The sequence below is a fragment of the Cucurbita pepo genome, chromosome 5, assembly GCF_057944985.1.
Source record: "Cucurbita pepo subsp. pepo isolate OVF chromosome 5, ASM5794498v1, whole genome shotgun sequence".
Taxonomy (NCBI): Eukaryota; Viridiplantae; Streptophyta; class Magnoliopsida; order Cucurbitales; family Cucurbitaceae; genus Cucurbita; species Cucurbita pepo.
In genome coordinates, this window is record NC_141802.1 from 16,690,148 (window position 1) to 16,709,702 (window position 19,555).

General features: G+C 35.0%; 3 protein-coding genes across 3 annotated transcripts; 2 read left to right on the forward strand and 1 right to left on the reverse strand.

Annotated features, from left to right (window-relative positions):
- Window positions 1-4,513: 4,513 nt before the first annotated feature.
- Window positions 4,514-9,485, reverse strand: LOC111795834 (extra-large guanine nucleotide-binding protein 1). The gene is made up of 8 exons (XM_023678436.2): window positions 7,911-9,485; window positions 7,675-7,812; window positions 7,482-7,583; window positions 7,223-7,393; window positions 6,283-6,469; window positions 5,926-6,167; window positions 5,369-5,532; window positions 4,514-5,283 (listed from the first exon to the last, which is right to left on the reverse strand). Exons 1-8 carry the CDS (start codon window positions 9,027-9,029, stop codon window positions 4,695-4,697), a joined length of 2,712 nt encoding a protein of 903 aa, XP_023534204.2. The 5' UTR covers window positions 9,030-9,485; the 3' UTR covers window positions 4,514-4,694.
- A 2,462-nt stretch (window positions 9,486-11,947) lies between these two features.
- On the forward strand, window positions 11,948-15,453 carry LOC111794378 (cold-regulated 413 plasma membrane protein 2). Its single transcript, XM_023676350.2, has 4 exons — window positions 11,948-12,179; window positions 12,568-12,675; window positions 12,762-12,832; window positions 14,973-15,453. Exons 1-4 carry the CDS (start codon window positions 12,004-12,006, stop codon window positions 15,224-15,226), a joined length of 609 nt encoding a protein of 202 aa, XP_023532118.2. The 5' UTR covers window positions 11,948-12,003; the 3' UTR covers window positions 15,227-15,453.
- A 1,219-nt stretch (window positions 15,454-16,672) lies between these two features.
- On the forward strand, window positions 16,673-19,224 carry LOC111794676 (mitochondrial import receptor subunit TOM6 homolog). The gene is made up of 2 exons (XM_023676783.2): window positions 16,673-16,962; window positions 18,948-19,224. The coding sequence occupies exon 1, from the start codon at window positions 16,786-16,788 to the stop codon at window positions 16,948-16,950; it is 165 nt and encodes a 54-aa protein (XP_023532551.1). The 5' UTR covers window positions 16,673-16,785; the 3' UTR covers window positions 16,951-16,962; window positions 18,948-19,224.
- Window positions 19,225-19,555: the final 331 nt, after the last annotated feature.

Genomic DNA, 19,555 nt, shown 5'->3' on the forward strand with positions numbered 1-19,555 from the left:
CATTGCATTGTTCCCATAGTTTATCCAATTCCATTTGTTTGAGATTCATGAAATAGAAGAACGTTGGACCCTCAAGGGGGTTGATTGTGAAATCTCACATCGGTTAGAGAAAAGAATGAAACATTCTTTATAAAGATGTGAACCTATCCCTGATATACCCGTTTTAAAACTGTGAGGCTGATGACGATTCGTAACGGGCCAAAATAGACAATATTTGCTAGAAATGGACTTGGGTCGTTACATCTCGTCTTCTTGCGGTTCTAGTTAGAACTTGTTTATTCGAGGTATAGAACAAAAGAAAGATCCACTCGTATTAATTGTTTAGGCATCATGGGGTTTAAAGTTAGCATCTCCCACTCTCATACGTTGTTGTACTAAAAAAACGACTACTTACAAAATGAAGTACTTTAATAAAACTCGACCTCGAAAGGGCAAAAATGGGAAGTAAAAAAGTAGGAAAGGATGAGATTGAAATAGCGAAGGGTAACAAGGGCTAAATATGAAAGTTGTAGCTCGATGACAAACAAACCATGGTTCGGAGGGATGTCGATGGTGACCGTGGTCCATAAGGCCAAGTCGACGATGGCCACTTTAAGGTCTTTGTTAGGCCAATATTAATATGATCCTAATTTGGCCCTAATAGACTAAAAATATTTTGAAAAAAAAAAAAAAAGATATTTCAACCTAACACGATTACATGAATATAGAGACCTAAAATAACTAACGTGTTAGTTTTCTAAACCATCGATAGCTTTATTTGAGATATATTATATTGAGAAAACGATATGTTCATATATTTACATAGACCTAACTAGGAGGAAAGTTCGTATATGATTACATCTAAGGAGCTGTTTGGACAATTCTTTTTTTTAGAATGGTACCAGACCCCGTACAAATCGAGAAAATGGTATCAGAGTAGTACCTCTTCTAGTTTGACGTGGTTCGGAGACGAACCAATGCGAAAGTTGGTGGGCATGTGACACCCGAGTAAAAGAGGGGTATATAAATAAACCGAGACCACATCTAAATTAGAGCAATCATAAGCGTAGGATGACTAAGAAATACTTAAAAAAAAAAAAAATCGAAAGTCACCATCTATACCAATTAGATGTTGTTTTTTTTTTTTTTTTTTTTTTTTTGCCGCTCGATCATATGAACTTCATAATTAATCATGCTTTACTTTGAGCAATTTTATGTTGGATGACCTCCCGAAAATTTTACAGATAAATGAAAACAAAACATGTTGGAAGGACTCGTGTTCGTGTCTAATTCAAATTTTTTTATTACGCGGCGTCGAGAAAAAAATGTTTTTTCTTTGATAAAATGAAATATTGTTTATCATATACTAGATAATATCTAGAAAGATATTTAAATATCAAATGAAAGAAAAGATATTTAAAAATAAATATTTAAAAAAATCCACAATTATTCATTTGGGTCTTAATAATAGCAACTTTATATTAAAAAAATATTTGAAACATTTAATTTTAAAGTATATGGGCCCCACCACAAAGCCACATCATCCCCCACCCTTATCATCTTCTCAACCCCTCAATCACTTCAAATAATGCAAAAATGGTCCCCACACCCATATTCCCTCTTTACCCCTTTTACAAAAATTATATCATCATTCAAACGTACTAAAAATATTATAATATTTATTAAGGTTATTAAGTTCCATTAAAAATTTAAATATTAGATTAATAAAAACATTCTTAAACTAAAAAAATAAATATTTTATTATTAATTTTAAATAAAATAATTAATATTTTCAAAAATACTTTTAAACTAAAAGAAAATGATTAATATTTTTCAACCTTTAAAAAAATAAAAAATATTTGTACCACCATCAATATCACTTCTAGAAAAATACCCTAGCACGTCGGACTTTCATCCTACACCTCCTTTTAATCGAGGTTCTACATCTTCTCTTTATCAAGACTCGACTCTTTTATCTTTTGAAGTTCTTTGTTTGACATTTGAAGATTCTATTGACATATCTAAGTTTAGGACATGACTCTGATACCATGTTAGATGAACATGACTCTCCACCGTGATATGATATTGTCCACTTTGAATATTAGCTGTCATGGTTTTGCTTTGTGCTTCCCAAAAAATCTCATCCCGACAGAGATAATATTATTTGATTGTAAACTCATAATCATTCTCTAAATGGGCCATAAAACAATTGGGATTTAATTTTAAAAGTGGGACATTTTTTAAACTGTATATGATATTTTTCATTATAGAATATTCGAAGCTGAAATTGGATGTGCCATTGCAGCCCTGTTTTTGAGCAGCTGTCTGTCTATATAAATCTCCCCCCAACCGTTGCTCTAAATCTCATTGCACAATCAAGAACAATTAAAGCAAAAGAAGAGGAAAAAAATGGCAGCAATGGTAGAATCATGGATGAGCGAGCTGGGGAAATGGAAGAACAGAGTCGAAGCTCAAAAGAAGAAGCCATTGATGCCCAAATCCAAGCTTTGTCACCAGCGAGACCTCAAAGAATCCGAAAACAACGTTGTCATCTCTGCAGATTCCGATGACCGAGAAGCAACCTTGTCGGATTCCACCATTTGTTTGCTCATCGATCGCTTTGCTCCCTTGTGATGCGCCGCCGGAGAAATGGGTTCCTCTGTTTTTCTCTGTTTTTCTCTGATCTGCTTGTGATATGATGAATATATATATAGTGTGTGTAAATGATTTTATAATCGAATTACGGCCGGCGCCGGCGTTGGGTTTGGCCGTCGTCTCGCCGCCGTGTTGGGAAGAGGAGAGAGGAGGAGATGGTGGTGGTTCTTGAGATTTTCCGGCCGGGAGCGGTGGCGGGATCCGATGGTTCTAGTTCTACTCTGGCTTTTTGTTGTTGGATTAGTCCCCCAAAGGCCAAAACTTTAGTTACATGTACATATTTGTGTTAATAATTCTTAGTAAGATCCTATTTTTCGACTAATCTTTAGTACGAACCAATCGAATAGACAAGAGGGTCGGAGTTTTATGGAAGGAGAAGTGGAAGGAAAACACACGTTAAGGAGGTCGAGAGTCGAGGCCGACGTAACTAGTTTTTACCAAGAACCAAAATAAAAGGGAACGAAGTTTTGATATTATAACAAAAAGGAAAGACCAACACAGGTCGAGACCAAAGATGAGTCGACCTCACTTAAGTTGAGATCAAGGACAAGGTCGAGGCTCGTTAACAAATCGTGGACGCCCACAGCTCATGGTCTTCTCAATTCATTCGTTTCTCGAGGCATTAGAGTTAAACTATTGATGATTATAAGCTCTTAAGAGGAGAATCGTACACCTCTATGAAGATTGAAATCGTTTCACCATAGTTTCCTAAAACTCTTCCATAATTTCTAAAATCTTACTATACTAAACTCTTTTTTAATGTGTGACATGCACTATTTAAAAATGTCACTAATATTTAAAACGGTCCTAAGTTTTAAACTTTAAATTAAAATTAAAAATAGTAATTAATTAATTAATTATAAAAATATAATAATAAATAATAAATAAATAAACTGAAAATGGTAGTTAATTGAGTGCCACAAGGTGCGCCCATGGTTTGGAGATGTCCTACTTACATGTCACATCACATGTTCTCTCAATTGCCTACGTGTTCTATATGTGTCGTATTCTGATTTGTCCAAATTTTGTGTATGCCACGTCATTGTTGCAATTACTCTCAGTGGGTGCCAACTCACATCGTGGAGTTTGAGACGTGTCAGCCTCTAATTGGATTCACAAGATTACCTAATCGATGTATTATCCTTTCGTTTGTAAAAAGAATTATTTTTCTTTATTTTTTACATTTTTTTAAATATTATTTAAGGTAAGCATATTCCCCGACCACCTAGACAATTTGTGGATTGAAATTTGTAGGTCGAGTCAGTCTTATCAACCCGAAAATAGAGTTATAACTTAACCCAGGTCGAGTCAGTCTTATCAACTCGAAAATAAAGTTATAACCTAACTCAACTAAGTTAATTCTACTATGCTTATAAGATTATTAACCAATCTTAGTGAAATGTTGTGACTGGTACAAGTTAGGATAAGCATTTTTTTTTAAAATTGATTAATTAAATTATTTCGGTTAATTTATTTATAATTAATAGCTTTTAGAATAATATTATCCAACACATTTTTACTTAGTTAAATATATAAGTTAAATTCAGTAAATAAATTTAGTTAGGATAGCAAGGTATGGATAATTAAATAAATAATTGATATCATTAATTTTAAATTGGATACATTTGTATAAACAGCTTTTTATTAATATTATTTTCACACTTTACTAGATACTTCAAAAACATATGCATGAACAATTAAATATTTATCGTTGAAAGAAAATTACTTTAATTAAATAATTAATATGAAAGTATCTATTATTTATTACAAATTTCAAATTCACCAACAAAATATATTTAACATAAGGGCTAATAAATCTATTTTCTATAAAATTCAGGACTTGACAAAGCTACAAACACAAAGAAGACGTTGATCAATCTAAACGAAACAATATATGTCAATTATTGCTGAGTTACGGTCGCTTTAGGCATTACTAAAATCTATACATTTTAATTCTTCAGCTTTTTTTAATAAAAATATAAAAAATTTACAGAGGACAATCTAATAATTTGTGTTACACTAATTTATTATGAAGGAAATAATCAATTAAATTTGAGTACCTATAAAAAGCTGCTTGCATCAGCACTGGCACTTGAAATTTCAGTAATGCTGATGTTAGGCTTGTCTACTTCCCATTTGATTATCTCCCTCGCATATCTGAGAGCTGCATTCACATTTTCAGGTTCCATCCCTGTAGTTTGTGAAACAAACAGCTTTTTGTCTGTTAGAGAATAGAACAATCTCTTGAATTTCACCGCTATGTACTGAAACGCTCGTTGAGCTAACGACGGGTTTGTGCTGCTGCTGCTGCTGCTTCTTCCGGTAGAATTTGGCGTGATCATTGGATTGAAGTCGTCGAACCACTCGCATTGCGAAAGAGGAACTTGGATGATTTTTTCTTCGAAGAGATCGAACTTGTTGAGTATGAGAAGGAAGTTCTTCCCACTCAATGCTCGATCGGTCACGATCCTTTCGAAGAGTTGTTTGCTTGCGATCATCCGATTGACTAAAACTCCATTGTCATCTTCGTCAAATTCGTCGTAATCGACCAGAGCAACACAAAACAGGATAATGCTCATGTCTTCAAACATGTCCAACAGTTTGCAGTTCTCTCCCAGGGTACTGGGATGGACTCGAATCAACTGGTACCTGAAATTACAAGGCATGAAGTTCTTTAGAAGATGGCTTCATATAAATGTCTAACAAAAATCCATTAAGAACGTCAAATAGCAACCTTATTGACGAGTCATGCTGGTAAGGTGGATCGAGAAGGGAGTCTTGTCGTGACTCGGGGAACGAGAACTCCATGTCACTGAGGCTCTTACATGAGGAGATTCCCTCGGCATACAAGATGTCGTTGTCAGAAGGGTCATAGTCTGCACTTGAAATGTCAACAGCCTGCGTTCATAAAGAATGATGATCGCAAATCATGATCTAGTCCAGTATTCACAAGCAAGATATCAGGGGAAAAATCATGGCTTAAAAGATGTGATAAATTTACATTATCTCATATGGGTCACTAAACTTTTGAATGTTGTATTTATTTAATTGTTCTAGTACTTGAAAATTTTCTAGGTTCCTAATAATGTTATGTTAACTTCATCAATGCCTAAACTTGTTTAAATTTAACTCGTCAATTGAAATTATACAACCAACACGTCATGTAACTGTTAAACTGATATCACTAAACTTTCAAGTTGATGTGATTTGTATTCAAGATGGCCAAGGAAGACAGAGAGAAAACAGTGTTTATCACCCTATCAGATAGAAGGGTACGTTCTATAAACTCACCCGATCAAGGAAATAAGTTGAAACTCTTGGGAGCATTTCTAGTTCGTTCCTTCTACTGTATGTGGCTTGAAACGCTTCGTCCTTCAACAACTCTTCCACTGATTGGGCGTACACACGGGTAGCTGCTGGGAATGTTGTCTCGAAGTAACCTGACACTACGACTTGAAGAAGCCAGTCGGCGAACACTTTCAGCTTAGGGCCAAAGGAATAGATGGTTTTACGCTCAAACTGAACGTCACTCCCTGTAACCATAGAACAGTTCCATACTATACACATTAATCATCTGACTAATGTAGTTAGGATGATATCATAATCTACTGTTAGGAAAAACCATCTAAATTTTAAATTACAACATACCTGATGCTGATGAGGTAGACGGATCATTCACAGGTTGCTTATTCTTCTCATCCATCAAAATTTCTTCTTCAAAACGTTCCCGTCCTTCCAGGAGTATACTAATATACCAATACAATTTTCTTTGAATCAGGAACTTAATGGCTTGACGCTCGTCATCAGAGAAAGGAACTTTATAAATTTGCTTGGCCTAGATTGAAGAAGTGATTAATGTTCAGAAAGCATATAGGATAAACATTCCTATATTAATATTATTTGTAGGGCACCAAGAACAGGGAGGTTGAGATATTGGGTGAAAATAAGTTAAAACGTCAGATGTAAAAGTGGTGTAATTCAAGGACATGAATCTCAACTACAACCAAGAAGGAACCTCTCTTGAACAATAATGTTTAAGGATTGACGACATATTTAGATAAGAAAACAAGAACATGGCAGATTTCCAAAGTCTGTTCCCAAAAATTCGCATTTCATGAGGCAGGCACCCCCGGAATGCACCTTAACGGATGGTTCAAAATACACAAGCTTGAAAAAAAACCTTTTAACTTCATGCATTCAACTAAGTAGTTGACACAACGTATAAATTACACACGAGAAGCAAATCATATATTGGTATAAATTTTTCGCCTGCTTACTCAACATACGACTTTTTCAGGCAAATCATTGAACTTTATTTATGAATTGAAACTATTTATTGAAACTCCGATCGAGCAAGAAGAAAACTAATATTAAGATTAACATCATAAATAATAAGAATGTCAGCACAATCACAGGTAAAAGTCACTGAAGCAGAAAATGCAATAATACTTCAGAAACCTACCAGAATTAGCCTTGGACAGTTTTTTTTTTTAATGTATGTATAGCAAAAAATGGACCACACCTAAAATCGGGTCAAATTATAATTGTTCAAGTTGATTCTATAGTAATAAGATCAGCTAAGCCTTACCTGCTTGAATATGGTACTCGTGCCAGATTGGTCATGGCCAACGAGTAGAAGTTTATGAAGCATTTTCGGCTCAGGAGAAGAACTAGCTTTATCCACTTTTTCCTCTCCAGAATGAACAGAACTAGAAGGAATAGGTAAATTAAAAACGGCACATGCAAGCTTCGTTGTAGGCTGCAAAAAAAAAGTGCATTTATTATTCTCGGAAGTTCGATAAATAAGATAGAGCACGAGAAAGTAAACAATATCGCATAAAGTTTACCTTGTCCCATATTTTCCCCCCATTGTTCATTCCCTCTTCCTGATATGATCCATCTGCGCTAACCCAATAAGAAGGTCTTCCTTCACAAGGTACTCCAGCCAGCTGCAAGCAACATGATCTCATTTGTGTTATTTGCACGTTCTTGTAATTTAATAAAGCTAAACTAAATATGAACACTGGGTGAATTACCCACCTTCAATATCCGCAGCTCTTTTTTCGTGATCTCTCGATTGTTGATGCAAACATTTGTATTGCCATTGCTAGCATCCCTCTTAATGCGACCTCCAACCTCTAGATGGGTGCTAACTATCTGACACGGTCCACGTCCTTCCTGTTCGGTTAAAAACAGAATAAGAAGCTTGTTGTGGTGCAAAACACTTCTTTTAAATGCCCAAAAAGATAAAATGAATGCAATCAAAGAGAAAGGACCTTTCCCCAGAAGCCCGATTCTTTGTCATACCAATATCGTCCTGGTTTTAGATTCTTTGGTGGCTTTTGGCAACTTCGCAGCATAAGCAGTTCCTGTCGACTTAAAGGATGGTCATTGATATAAACAAGTCTTGCAGGTATCTGATTTATTTCACACTCTTTTTCCCGAGTCAGAGTGTTCTTAACTTCCAAGTCAGTAAACAGCCTCTTGAGCACTTTAGTGCACTTACCCAGGTTGTTTCTTCTTGATTCATCAATCCTGAACCCAATACAAGTGATACACTTTCTTCCTTCTGGCATTGATCCCATTGCCCTAATTACACAAGCAATACAATATTTGGCTCCACAGACAATACACTCTTCCTTTTCAGTGAAACGGTTTCCTTTAAGGCAGTAGTAGCACGATCCTTTCTTCCCCTTCCTTTCAGCTCTTGGCATGTCATGGATACTTTCAGCATCAGATTGACTCGATTCTGCCTCGTCAGAAATCGTGCTGCTGCTCGAATGGGGATCCAGAAAAGTAACAGCTGATGGCTTCCTGCCATGCCAAGGCTGGATTTCATTTTCAACTTCCTCTTCCCCTCTTACAGCAAAAATCCCAGAAGACGAGCTCAAACCCGATTCTGCCGATTCTGAATCACTCGAATTCGTGTAACCTTGAAAATCCTCTTCATTCTTAATTTCCAGTGATTCTAACCCGCCTTCTAATCTTCCCTTTAGCTTATTGAAATTCTCAAGTTCACCAGAACTTTCAATGATATCACATTTATCTTTCCCATTATCTTTCTTATTGGCATCAAGGAAAACAGGCCCATCTTCCTGGATTTCAGAGGTTGAAGAAATCACTAAATTGGCTTTCAAACTTGAGCTCCTACTAAATTTACCAACGATGGGTTGTATAACTGGAAGCGTTGATACATCATCCCTGAACTGAGACGATGAAACAACAACAGAAGCAGTTGGAATATAATCGATATTGATAGGAACTGCACGGGGAATGTCGTAATTGATTCCAGGACCTGTATACTCAATTGCAAAAGAATATTCAGGGTTAAAATCCTCATTACCAACCGAAGAAGAAGGCTTCTCATGAAAAAACTTCTTCAGAAGCCCATCCATATCTCGCCGATTAAACAACACAAGTCAAACACAGAGCCAATGATTCTAAAAATCACATCCCACAACTCATCAAGCAAGAACAATTACCCAAACCCCCAAAAACAGAAAAAACAATCAACGAATCAACGAATCATCGAATCCAAATCAATTTCTCCATGTGAACTGCGAAAAAATCACGCAGAGGAGAAAGAAACTCCAATGGAAATGATCCAGAAGTTGCAATTCTCCAGTTAGTGGGAACCCATAATCAAGAAAATCGAATAGGAAGACTTTTAGACAGTGGGGCTCATGGAAAATGAGTCTCCAAACACGAATGCTATAATACTCAGTCAACACAAAGACTGCAAAGAAGACTTTGATTACTCAAAATAGTGTCCCATGGTGGAAATCAACGCGTTGGAGTAGATCGAAGAAAAACCAACAGAAAGAGACAGAAAAGGGAAATTTCCGACGGTCATGGCCAGTGGTAGGTCTTAGCTATTATTATAATCATTCTATGTATACAATACGTCAAATTTGAAAAGGATTTTTCGAGTATTACCAGTTCTTTCTTCCACAATCGCGTCCCCACTTGCATTTATTTATAACTCGATTTGAAAGGCGATTTTGAACATTCTGCAAGAGAAAACTGTGCCCTGGCTGAGTCGTGTTGAACAAGAAATGATCGAACAGGCTAGGGCCATGGAGAAACTGTACCGAATTTCCCATTCTTGAGATCTCGCTCTCGAAATTGATTCACTTCTCTTCGAAATTGATTCTACTGATGATTCTGCTTCAAATTTGGTTCTTAAAATGAATTTCTGTTAATCACAGATGTCTACAATTGCCCTCAATTATAAATATATTTTTAAAAAAATCATGAAAATATTTTAATTACAAATAATCTTTTTTTTTTTAATAAACTTAAATTTTTTATAATTAAGATTAAATGTTTTCTCAAAAAATAATATAAATCATATTTAAATCGATTCTATAGGAGTTAGACCTTTGATAGTTGTGTCAAAACTCACTGAGGTGGAGATGGAGAAAACTTCTCAGGCCTAATTCTAATTTCAAAAAAAAAAATTATCTCATTAAATTAACTATGAATGGACAGTAGTCATGGTAAGTAGTTCGTTAAAATCCTAAACAGTAAACAAAATTGGTCGTTTAGTAGAATGGAAAGGGACTATAAAAAATAACGAGTGACGTCAAAACATCAGTCTATACTTGCTCGTGGGCTGCTAGCTACCAATTTAGCAATGGTATTGACACCAAAATTGTTTTTACCCACTAATTTTTTTTTTTTTTTACCATAATTTGAGAAAAAATTAAAATATATTTAAAGCACTTTCAAAGGGAGTATTTAACTATTTAAAAAAAAATAATGTGTTTAATTCTTAAGGAACTGTTTTTAAATTAAAAAATAAATTAATAAATAAAATAAATAAATAATGGCCATTAATGCCATGATTAGTTTTTAATTATTATTATTTGTTAATGATCACTATTATTAACTCAAAGACTTTATATTTGGCTTAATGATTACAAATATGAATACAGTCCCATTGAATGGGCAATTGGGTAAATACATTTTCTTATTTAAAAAAATTATTTATTTATTTTTCTGTTTTCACACTAAATTTCAATAAAATTTATTAAATTAATATTAGCAATTAGTTTCTTTTTTTAATTTTAATTTTGTTTCTAAAATTATTAAAACCATAGAAGTTAACAATTTAATTTCCCCACCTTTTTTAAATTAATGTCGGTATTAATTATAGTTGAAAACTAAATTTGTTTATTTTTATGGTTTAAGAAGAAACAAATCTAATAAAAACATTATTAATATCTTTGAAATTAACTGATCCTAATTTAATTTAATTGGTTTGTAAAAATAATAATTGTCCACACCGCCTCATGTCTACTCCCTTTCGGCGTCTTGTTGACACTAGTTTATTTCTCTAATTGTTGTGGGACCACCACCAAATCCACTCCCTTCGTGGGCCAGCGTCCTTACTGGCTTATTGTTGGTGTCTATCCCATTCAGGGAACAACCTCCTCAGGGCCCAACGTCCTTGTCCTTGTTGGAAATTCACTCCTTTCGTGCCCTAGTGTTCTTATTGGCACACCGCTCGTGTCTAACCCCTTTAGGGAACAATCTCCTCAGGGCCCAATGTCCTTGTCCTCGTTGGCACTCATTCCTTTCTCCAATCAACGTGGGACCACCACCAAATCCACCCTCTTTAAGGCCCAGCGTCATTACTGGCACATTGCCTCGTGTCTACCCCTATTCGGGAAACAGCCTCCCATCACCCCGTGTCTGACTTTGACACTATTTGTAACGACCCAGGCCCTCCGTTAGCAGATATTGTTCTTTTTGGGTTTTCCCTTACACGATTTCCCTCAAGGCTTTAAAACGCGTCTGCTAATGAAAGTTTTCTACACTCTTCTGGTGTTGCGTTCTCCTCCCCAACCAGTGTGGGATATCACATAAAATGATTATCAAACAAACACAAAATAATATTTTTTTAGGAACGGAAAAACTATAAACTAAAAATTGAAATAATTATCAAACGAATTTTATAAAGCAAAATAATATTTAAGAAAAAAAAAAGTAGAAAACCCTTTATAAAACAAAATAAAAATAATAGATAAATGATAGACGTGGACAAGAACTAATTTGCCACGTGTAATTTAGAAATAGGTGAATTATATTATAACATATAATGTTTACAAGTCATCAGAGATTAAAGGGCGGGAAGGAATTTTAGTTTCACAAGCCATATACTTAATTTGTCACCATAAAAATAAAATAAAATAAGAAAAATCGAGAAGGCCACGTGGCTGACAGATCACATAATTAAAATATTGGTCCACGTGGCATCTTCCAATCAAAAGCGTATGTGTCTGTCTCACTGCTCTGCTCTTCTTCTTCTTCTTCTTATACTTCTGTAATTTCATCAGATCGGAAGATCAAAGCGGCCGTACTGAAATGGTGAAACCGAGCTACTTGAAAATGTTGACGGATTCTGACGTTTCCGATCTTATCTCCTCTGATCTTCGGGAACTTCGTAACGCTGGTAAAAAGCTTGCTACACACGTCGTTAGGCTTAGTGCTGTGGGTTTTGGCGCTACTTTCCTCCAATGGATTGCTTCCTTTGCTGCTATGTATGTTTCTCTCTCTCATACGACTTTATTCCTGCTTCATTTAGCGATGTTTTGTTTGTGGTTCGTTGCTGACGGTTGATTGTTTTAGAGGAAACTTTAGTTGTGAGAGGCTAATTTTCGGTTTCTGTTTCGAGGAATAGTTTGTGTTTAGTGATCGATTTTCTGTTTAACTGAAGTGATTCGTTTCTTGATTTAGATATTGAACTGATTGACGAATATGAGAAGGATTTAGTTAGGGAAATGATTACTGTAACCAAATGTTCGTTTTGGTTTTGACATCTGCTTGATCTTCTTTTAGGTTTTTCTGGATCATTTCGATTCGACTTCGATTCCTTTCTGTTCATATTATTGTACACTTTTGCAACTTGAATTTGTTTTGTGAGTGCAGTTACTTGCTGATTTTGGATCGAACGAACTGGAAGACGAATATACTTACCTCATTATTGATTCCGTACATTTTCTTTAGTCTTCCTGGTTTGATTTTCGGTTTTCTCAGGTGATCATCTCTATAGCAATTGGCTCCGAATGAAGCTCCCGGAATTACGCTTCTGTCGTCTCTAACTAAATTGCTTTCTCTTGCAGGGGAGAGGTCGGAAAGTGGATCGCCGCCATTGCTGTAGTGCTGCGTCTCTTCTTCCCACGTCGATTCCCAGGTAGTTTCAGGACTCGACTTGATTATAGAAATTACAGAATTCAGTTTCAGTTTATGAACTACAAAATATTCTGGATGATGAGTTTGTTGAAATAGATTTAGAGCCATCAGTAGTTTTGATTACTCTCTTCTTCCTTCTGTTTCATTTTGGATGACTGCTACATTGACTAGTTTTCTATTCTCCTTTTCATTCCTCGTTAAGAACTTTTGAAATCTTAACAATGAAGAAGAATCATTATCAAACTGTTTAACATCTTTGAGCTTGTAAAAAGTTCGATAGATCTTAAAGCATCAAAATGATCAAAAAGTTCAGTTGAAGTATACTACCATTAGGTATTTAACATACCTTTGAACTTTCTTTTTGTAAGGAATCCTTCCCAACCATCCTCGATAATCCTCCCCTCGAACAAAGTACACTATAGAGGCCTCCCTGATGCTTATGGAGCTCTCGAACAGCCTCTCTTTAATCGAGGCTCGACTCCTTCTCTGGAGTCCTCGAACAAAATACACCCTTTGTTCGACACTTGAGTCACTTTTGACTGCATCTTCAAGGCTCATAGATTCTTTATTCGACATTTGAGGATTCTATTGACATGGCTAAGTTGAGAGTATAGCTCTAATACTATGTTAGGAATCATAGATCTCCATAATGGTATGATATTGTCCACTTTGAGCATAAGGGCCTTGCCGGCTTTCTTAAAAGACCTCATACCAGTGGAGATATATTCAACCCATGATCATTCCCTAAATTAGTCAATGAGGGATTCCTTCCCAACAATCCTCGACACTTTCATTTGCTTAGTTTGAAGGAACAAATAACATCCCAAACCTCATCCATAATCAATTGTTCTCCAATCTAATAGCTTAAGCTTTCAGTAAATAGAAATTTCACATCATGTTGAAGTATAGTATGTCCTGTCTAGTTAGCAAGCTTAAGAGCCAAAAGAATTAGATGTCTGTTGAGATATATTATTTATGGAATATATCCTAGATATTATATCTTAATATTCTTCCATTTATGGTTAGATTTAGAGTATATTTTATTTTATTCTCAGTATTTAATTATTTTATATTTTCCTCATTTGTACTTTTCGTATCCTATTTAAAGGATATCAATATCAATGATAATATACACCTTCCCAATTATATTTTCTATCTCATTCTTAACATGGTATCAGAGCACCGATCTTGATATTCCTAATATCAAAGCTCCGATCGTGGTATTCCTAATACCCCTTGGACTCAGAGTCCAAGGGGAGTATTAAACCTAAAGCCAAACCCTAACCAATCAGTGAAGCCTTTACCGTCGTCAATCATCCAATATCAAGAATACGTTATAAGCATCTTCAAATTTCTCACCAAGCTCAAAGGTGACATATTCAAGATGTTCGTATTTTCTTTCACAGCCTCTCAAGTGATCCAAAGCACCGATCTTGGTGTTATTATCCACTAAAGCATTTATGCATGGACCAAGAAGTGATCAGGAAAGATATTCACTTGTTCCAAATCAAATTAAATGGACAAGTTATCAATCCTCGAGTCAATCATTGCGGTCTATTTCTAAAGCATTTATGCATGGACAAAGAAGTGATCAGGGAGGATATTCACTTGTTCCAAATCAAATTAAATGGGACAAGTTACCAATCCTCGAGTCAATCATTGCGGCCTATTTCTGAGTCTTGCATCTTTCTTGAAAATTCAATAATTTCTTGAAAGTCTAAAAATGCAAACCAATCAAAGGCGGTCTATTTTTTGACAGATATTTTCATTACTGAGAAGACAAGAGTGAAAGACAACTTGGGTGTTATTGACCTACCGTAAAGACAAGTTAAAGACAAGTTGGACGTGATTACATACACTCTCCAACTTGAGGGGGAGTGTTGAGATATATTATTTATGGAATATATCCTAGATATTATATCTTAATATTCTTCCATTTATGGTTAGATTTAGAGTATATTTTATTTTATTCTCAGTATTTAATTATTTTATATTTTCCTCATTTGTACTTTTCGTATCCTATTTAAAGGATATCAATATCAATGATAATATACACCTTCCCAATTATATTTTCTATCTCATTCTTAACAATGTCAAACTGAATTATTGCCACTCCCTTCTTTCATTGCCTGGAAATACAGATTGGCTTGAATTGCCCGGCGCTTTGATACTTCTAATTGTGGTGGCTCCGGGGTTATTTGCGAGCACCATAAGGGGCGACGCCATTGGAGAAGTGATATGTCTGATCATATCATGCTATTTGCTGCAAGAACACATCAGAGCCTCTGGTGGATTCAGAAACTCCTTCACCAAAGCCAATGGCATTTCAAACACCATTGGCATTGTCCTTCTCTTTGTTTTTCCTGTCTGGGCTCTGTTACTTCGCGTGCTTTGATTGTTCCCAAATGCAACTACGCATTGTTCTTTGTATTTGTGTTGGGAATGTGAGCTGTGAGCTGTGAGCTGTGAGCTGTGAGCTGTTAGATTTGTTTTAAAAGTTGTTCCAAGTTTTTTCTTTTGCCAATTGGGTGTTGCATTTTAGGTTGCATCAGTGTAAAGTTTATTGTAAAAAGTTTGTCCGTAATTGGTTTAGAAAATAAAAATTATTCAATATAACTGTGACTCCTTACACGGTTAGATGTATATTATATAGAATTTTTTTTTTCACCGATCTAACGGTCTAAAAAGGAATTATGAGTAAATTAATCATCATAGTACCAGTTGGTCTATAATAATCTGACTTGGTTAAGGATCGGAGAAAATCTTATTTTAAGATGTTAAATTAATTAGCATATATGTTTGAATTTGTCAATAATATAGCATTATCATAATGTTTTCAAAAAGAAAACAGAGTAGGTTTAAGTCTCACAATATTACATCATCAATAGATTTGTTATTTTATATTATAAAGAAGTTTGAGGAATTCTTAAATGTGTTTAAAAAGTAATTCACTTATAAAAAAAAATTAAGTTTAAGAAGATAAATACTTGTGTTGGTGTCGAAGCTTCTTGGGTGGTTTTAGAACAATGGTGAGCAACGCGACCTATGACAACTTATAAGAGAAGAATTCGAACACTGGTATGGTGTTGTGTCCAATACACTTTAATATATTATAGTAAAGAGTTGAGTGTCACAATCATACTATGAAGAAAGTAGGTTGTGTGTGATCTTCCTGTAGAAGGATAAGAGGACGATGCATCATCTAACACACACTAAAGAGATGTACATTGAATCCAAGCTGAGGCATAAGTGAGGGAGATAGTGATGTCAACATGAGGGACAAAGATATATGATAAGAGGTTGGGTAGGGCTTCATACCTTAACTTTAAAAGTTGGGGTTCCTAAAGGAATTTCTACCGATATGAAAGATGAAAATCCACTAAATACATTGTCAACCGAGCACCAAACAAAAGCTCCACAACAACGTATGACTATTTGCCAAAATTATGTCTACACATGCTAAGATTGGAAAATGCCACAGAAAGCCCTTTAAAAATAATAATTTAAGAGAAAATTAGAGTATTTAGTATTAATGGTGTGAAAATAATCAATTTTTTATTTGGAGAAAATAATAATTTAATTTTAAAATAAGTAATAAAAATTATTATTTTGTGTTTGATATGTATTTCAAATTAAAGTGAAAATAATAAATGAAGTTTAAAATAAGTAATAAAATTAATGTTTTATGTTTAATAAAAAATTTAATTTAAAATTTTGTATTTAGGACATCGGTTAATTTTTTTAAAAAATAATTTAAGAGTATAAAGATTAATTTTATAGGCTAAATAAATATAAAGGGTTAAATTGGTAATTTAGTATAAATAAATAAAAAGCGGTCAAAATAAAGCCTTCTGGCTCGGCCTTAAACCCACACAACAAATACCCAAATTTCAGTGTAGGGTTTTATCGTCGACTTCCGATCATCCCTCTGTTCGGCTTACGAGAAAGCGAAAAATGTTTCCCGGAATGTTTATGCGTAAGCCCGACAAGGCTGCTGCTCTCAAGCAGCTCCGATCTCACGTTGCTATGTTCGGCGTATGGGTTGCTGTAATTCGAGTTACCCCCTATGTTCTACACTACCTTTCCGACGAGAAAGAAGAACTCAAGCTCGACTTTTAGGTCATCTCTAAGGTATTTCGAGTCTATTGGATTTTTAAGGTCTAGATTTCTCTTTACTGTCTAATGTTTCGCTATTGAGAAACGATGTGAATGCATCCAATTTTGACTTCTAGTTTATTTCCTGATCTATTTATTATGTGCGTATCATCATCCCTTGGAAGTTTGTTCGAATAAGAAAAAATCTTGTTTCGAAATAGATCTGTTCTTGTTCGATTCGGCGTTTGAATGAACGATTTCTCTGCTTCATGTTTATACTGCCGTTTTCTGTAGTTTTTTTAATTTTTTTTTGTTGTTAATTCTACACATAGGCTTTTTTTTTTTTTTTTTTTTTTTTTTTACTGAGAAACGATTGATTTTGTAAACTTAGCCTCTTAGCAGGTTCTGTATGTTAAATATTGATGTATCTGTGGTTTTACTTATTCATTTGTTTTGAATTATTTGCAATGTTTTCTTTGCTACTTAGCTAAAGACACTGAGAACCATGTTGAACTAATTATACCTGAAGTATTTGGAACAAAATAAGTGATTGTGCTGCATTGATCATGTTTCGTTTTGCTAATTGCTGTTTTGGTTGGAATATTACATTAAATTTAAAATCTGTGTTCTTCTCTGTCGCTTGACCTCTCTCAAAATGCTTTTAAAAGGGTGCCATTAGTTTATACCCTCTTACTGTATATGAGCATATGGCTTTCCTGATATTCTGAAGAATTTAGAGATCGAAGAAGATTTCATAGCTTGATTCCTGCTCAGAGCATTATTAGAAGTTGTTTATCAACAATAACATAGTCGATAGGGGTACTTTTGAAGACAAATCAAATGCACAATGCCTTCACCGAAACTCACACTCACGACCCATACTGTTGAGATTCGAGCCTGCAACATGTAGTGTGGTTGCATTTTTGCCAACCAAATGAGCTAAACTGTTTCGGTAGGGATACTCGAATGCAATGAGGTTTGAAAAAAGAAATATATGAGTATGCTAGGGAATCCAAGATTGCGTTGCATTTGATAATTCCTTTCTGTGGAGGATCCGCTGACTGCTATGATATGGAAATTGTAACGGCCCAAGCCCACCGCTAGCAGATATCGTCCTCTATGGGCTTCCCCTCAAGGTTTTTAAAACGCGTTTGCTAGGGAGAGGTTTCCACACCCTTATATAGAATGCTTCGTTCTCCTTCCCAATCGACGTGGGATCTCACAGGAATGGAGAAATTTAACAAGTTTTAGTTGATAGGTTTTCTGCTTGAAAATGAAATTATATGCAATAGATTTAATCGATTCACCTTCTGGTTGGTAGGAAACTGAACCACCTCTATGCTTCATTCCAATGTGATTGATTTTAGGTTTCAGTTATTCCTTTTCTCTGGTGATACTGATATCTCGTAATGATTTATGTTTGCTGAATCCATAGATAATTTTTCTTTGCCCGTCATCCCCCGTGACTATCACGTATCAAAAAGCAACATTGCTGCTTATGTGGACTCCATGTGCTTATCAAATGGAACATGGCCCTGTTAATCTTGAAGCCAAGCCTAGGCTTGCAGTAATTTGCTTGACCACTCTCTACTCTCTCCTATTCTCCTTTGTAACAGTCCAAGCCCACCGCTAGCAAATATTGTCTTCTTTGGACTTTCCCTTCAAGGGCTTTCCCTCCATGTTGGAGAGATTTCGTTCCCCTCTTCAACATGGGATCTCACATCCACATTCCTCCATTTCTTTCTTTAATTGGGTCAACCAGTAACTGTTTTTCTCCCTAATTAGTTAGCTGAGGTTAGCTTTGTTTATTTGTATTGCTGTTATATAGCTCACTTTTTCAAGACAATAAATTGAGGTTAGTTGTGTTTCTTCATATGGCGGGTTATGTATATAGCTCACTATGCTCAACTTCCTTCCACTTCTAGTTATTGATAACCTTAACTTTGTGCTACATGCCTGTGAGTATCTATACTCAGATTTGCACAAATCACTTACCAATCGTTCCTTCATTCTTCGTGCAGTTTTGATTGGACCATGGGGTGAAGGCTTTCCAAATCGTAACTTTCTTTCTTCCATTGATTCATTGGGGAAAAGGGGGACGGAGAGGCTTTTTCATCTTTTTCATTATTTTTCAATTTTGCTCTTTCTATTGGATCATAGGCTGGTTATTATCATGTGATGAGACTTGAAATCGTTTCATAAAATCTCAGGTTGGCTTTGTAGAATGTGTTAATTTAAGATGCCTGATGACACTCTTCTTTTCTGCAACTTAAGTTATCAGCCTCAATTAATTCTCTATTTTAAACTCTCATTAGGAATGTATGATTATTTATGTAGATCGCATAAACATATCCTTTAATTAACCTTATAAAGCTAGCTCTAAGTTGTAACCAATTGATGTCACGTAAATTTCCAATTTACTGTGTTTTTCAGTTAATATTTATCATCAGTATATGAAATGTGTGATGTCATTTTGTTTAATCATTCATATGTGATTTTTGTTAGATGTGCTAAATTTTGTGCCTTTCATTACAAATTTCAATTTCTCTACATATATACATATATATATATATATGGAGAGAGAGGTTGATAGGTTTTGTAGACGGTCGATCGAGTTTTAGTTCTCTAT

Coding starts and splice junctions, on each gene's coding strand:
- LOC111795834 (XM_023678436.2), bottom strand. CDS start 9,029: ATGGATGGGCTTCTGAAGAAGTTTTTTCATGAGAAGCCTTCTTCTTCG. Junction 7,394..7,481: donor GGGGGAAAATATGGGACAAG/GTAAACTTTATG, acceptor TTTTTTTTGCAG/CCTACAACGAAGCTTGCATG. Junction 6,168..6,282: donor GTCTACCTCATCAGCATCAG/GTATGTTGTAAT, acceptor CTATGGTTACAG/GGAGTGACGTTCAGTTTGAG.
- LOC111794378 (XM_023676350.2), top strand. CDS start 12,004: ATGGTGAAACCGAGCTACTTGAAAATGTTGACGGATTCTGACGTTTCC. Junction 12,180..12,567: donor ATTGCTTCCTTTGCTGCTAT/GTATGTTTCTCT, acceptor TTGTGAGTGCAG/TTACTTGCTGATTTTGGATC. Junction 12,676..12,761: donor TTGATTTTCGGTTTTCTCAG/GTGATCATCTCT, acceptor TTTCTCTTGCAG/GGGAGAGGTCGGAAAGTGGA.
- LOC111794676 (XM_023676783.2), top strand. CDS start 16,786: ATGTTTCCCGGAATGTTTATGCGTAAGCCCGACAAGGCTGCTGCTCTC.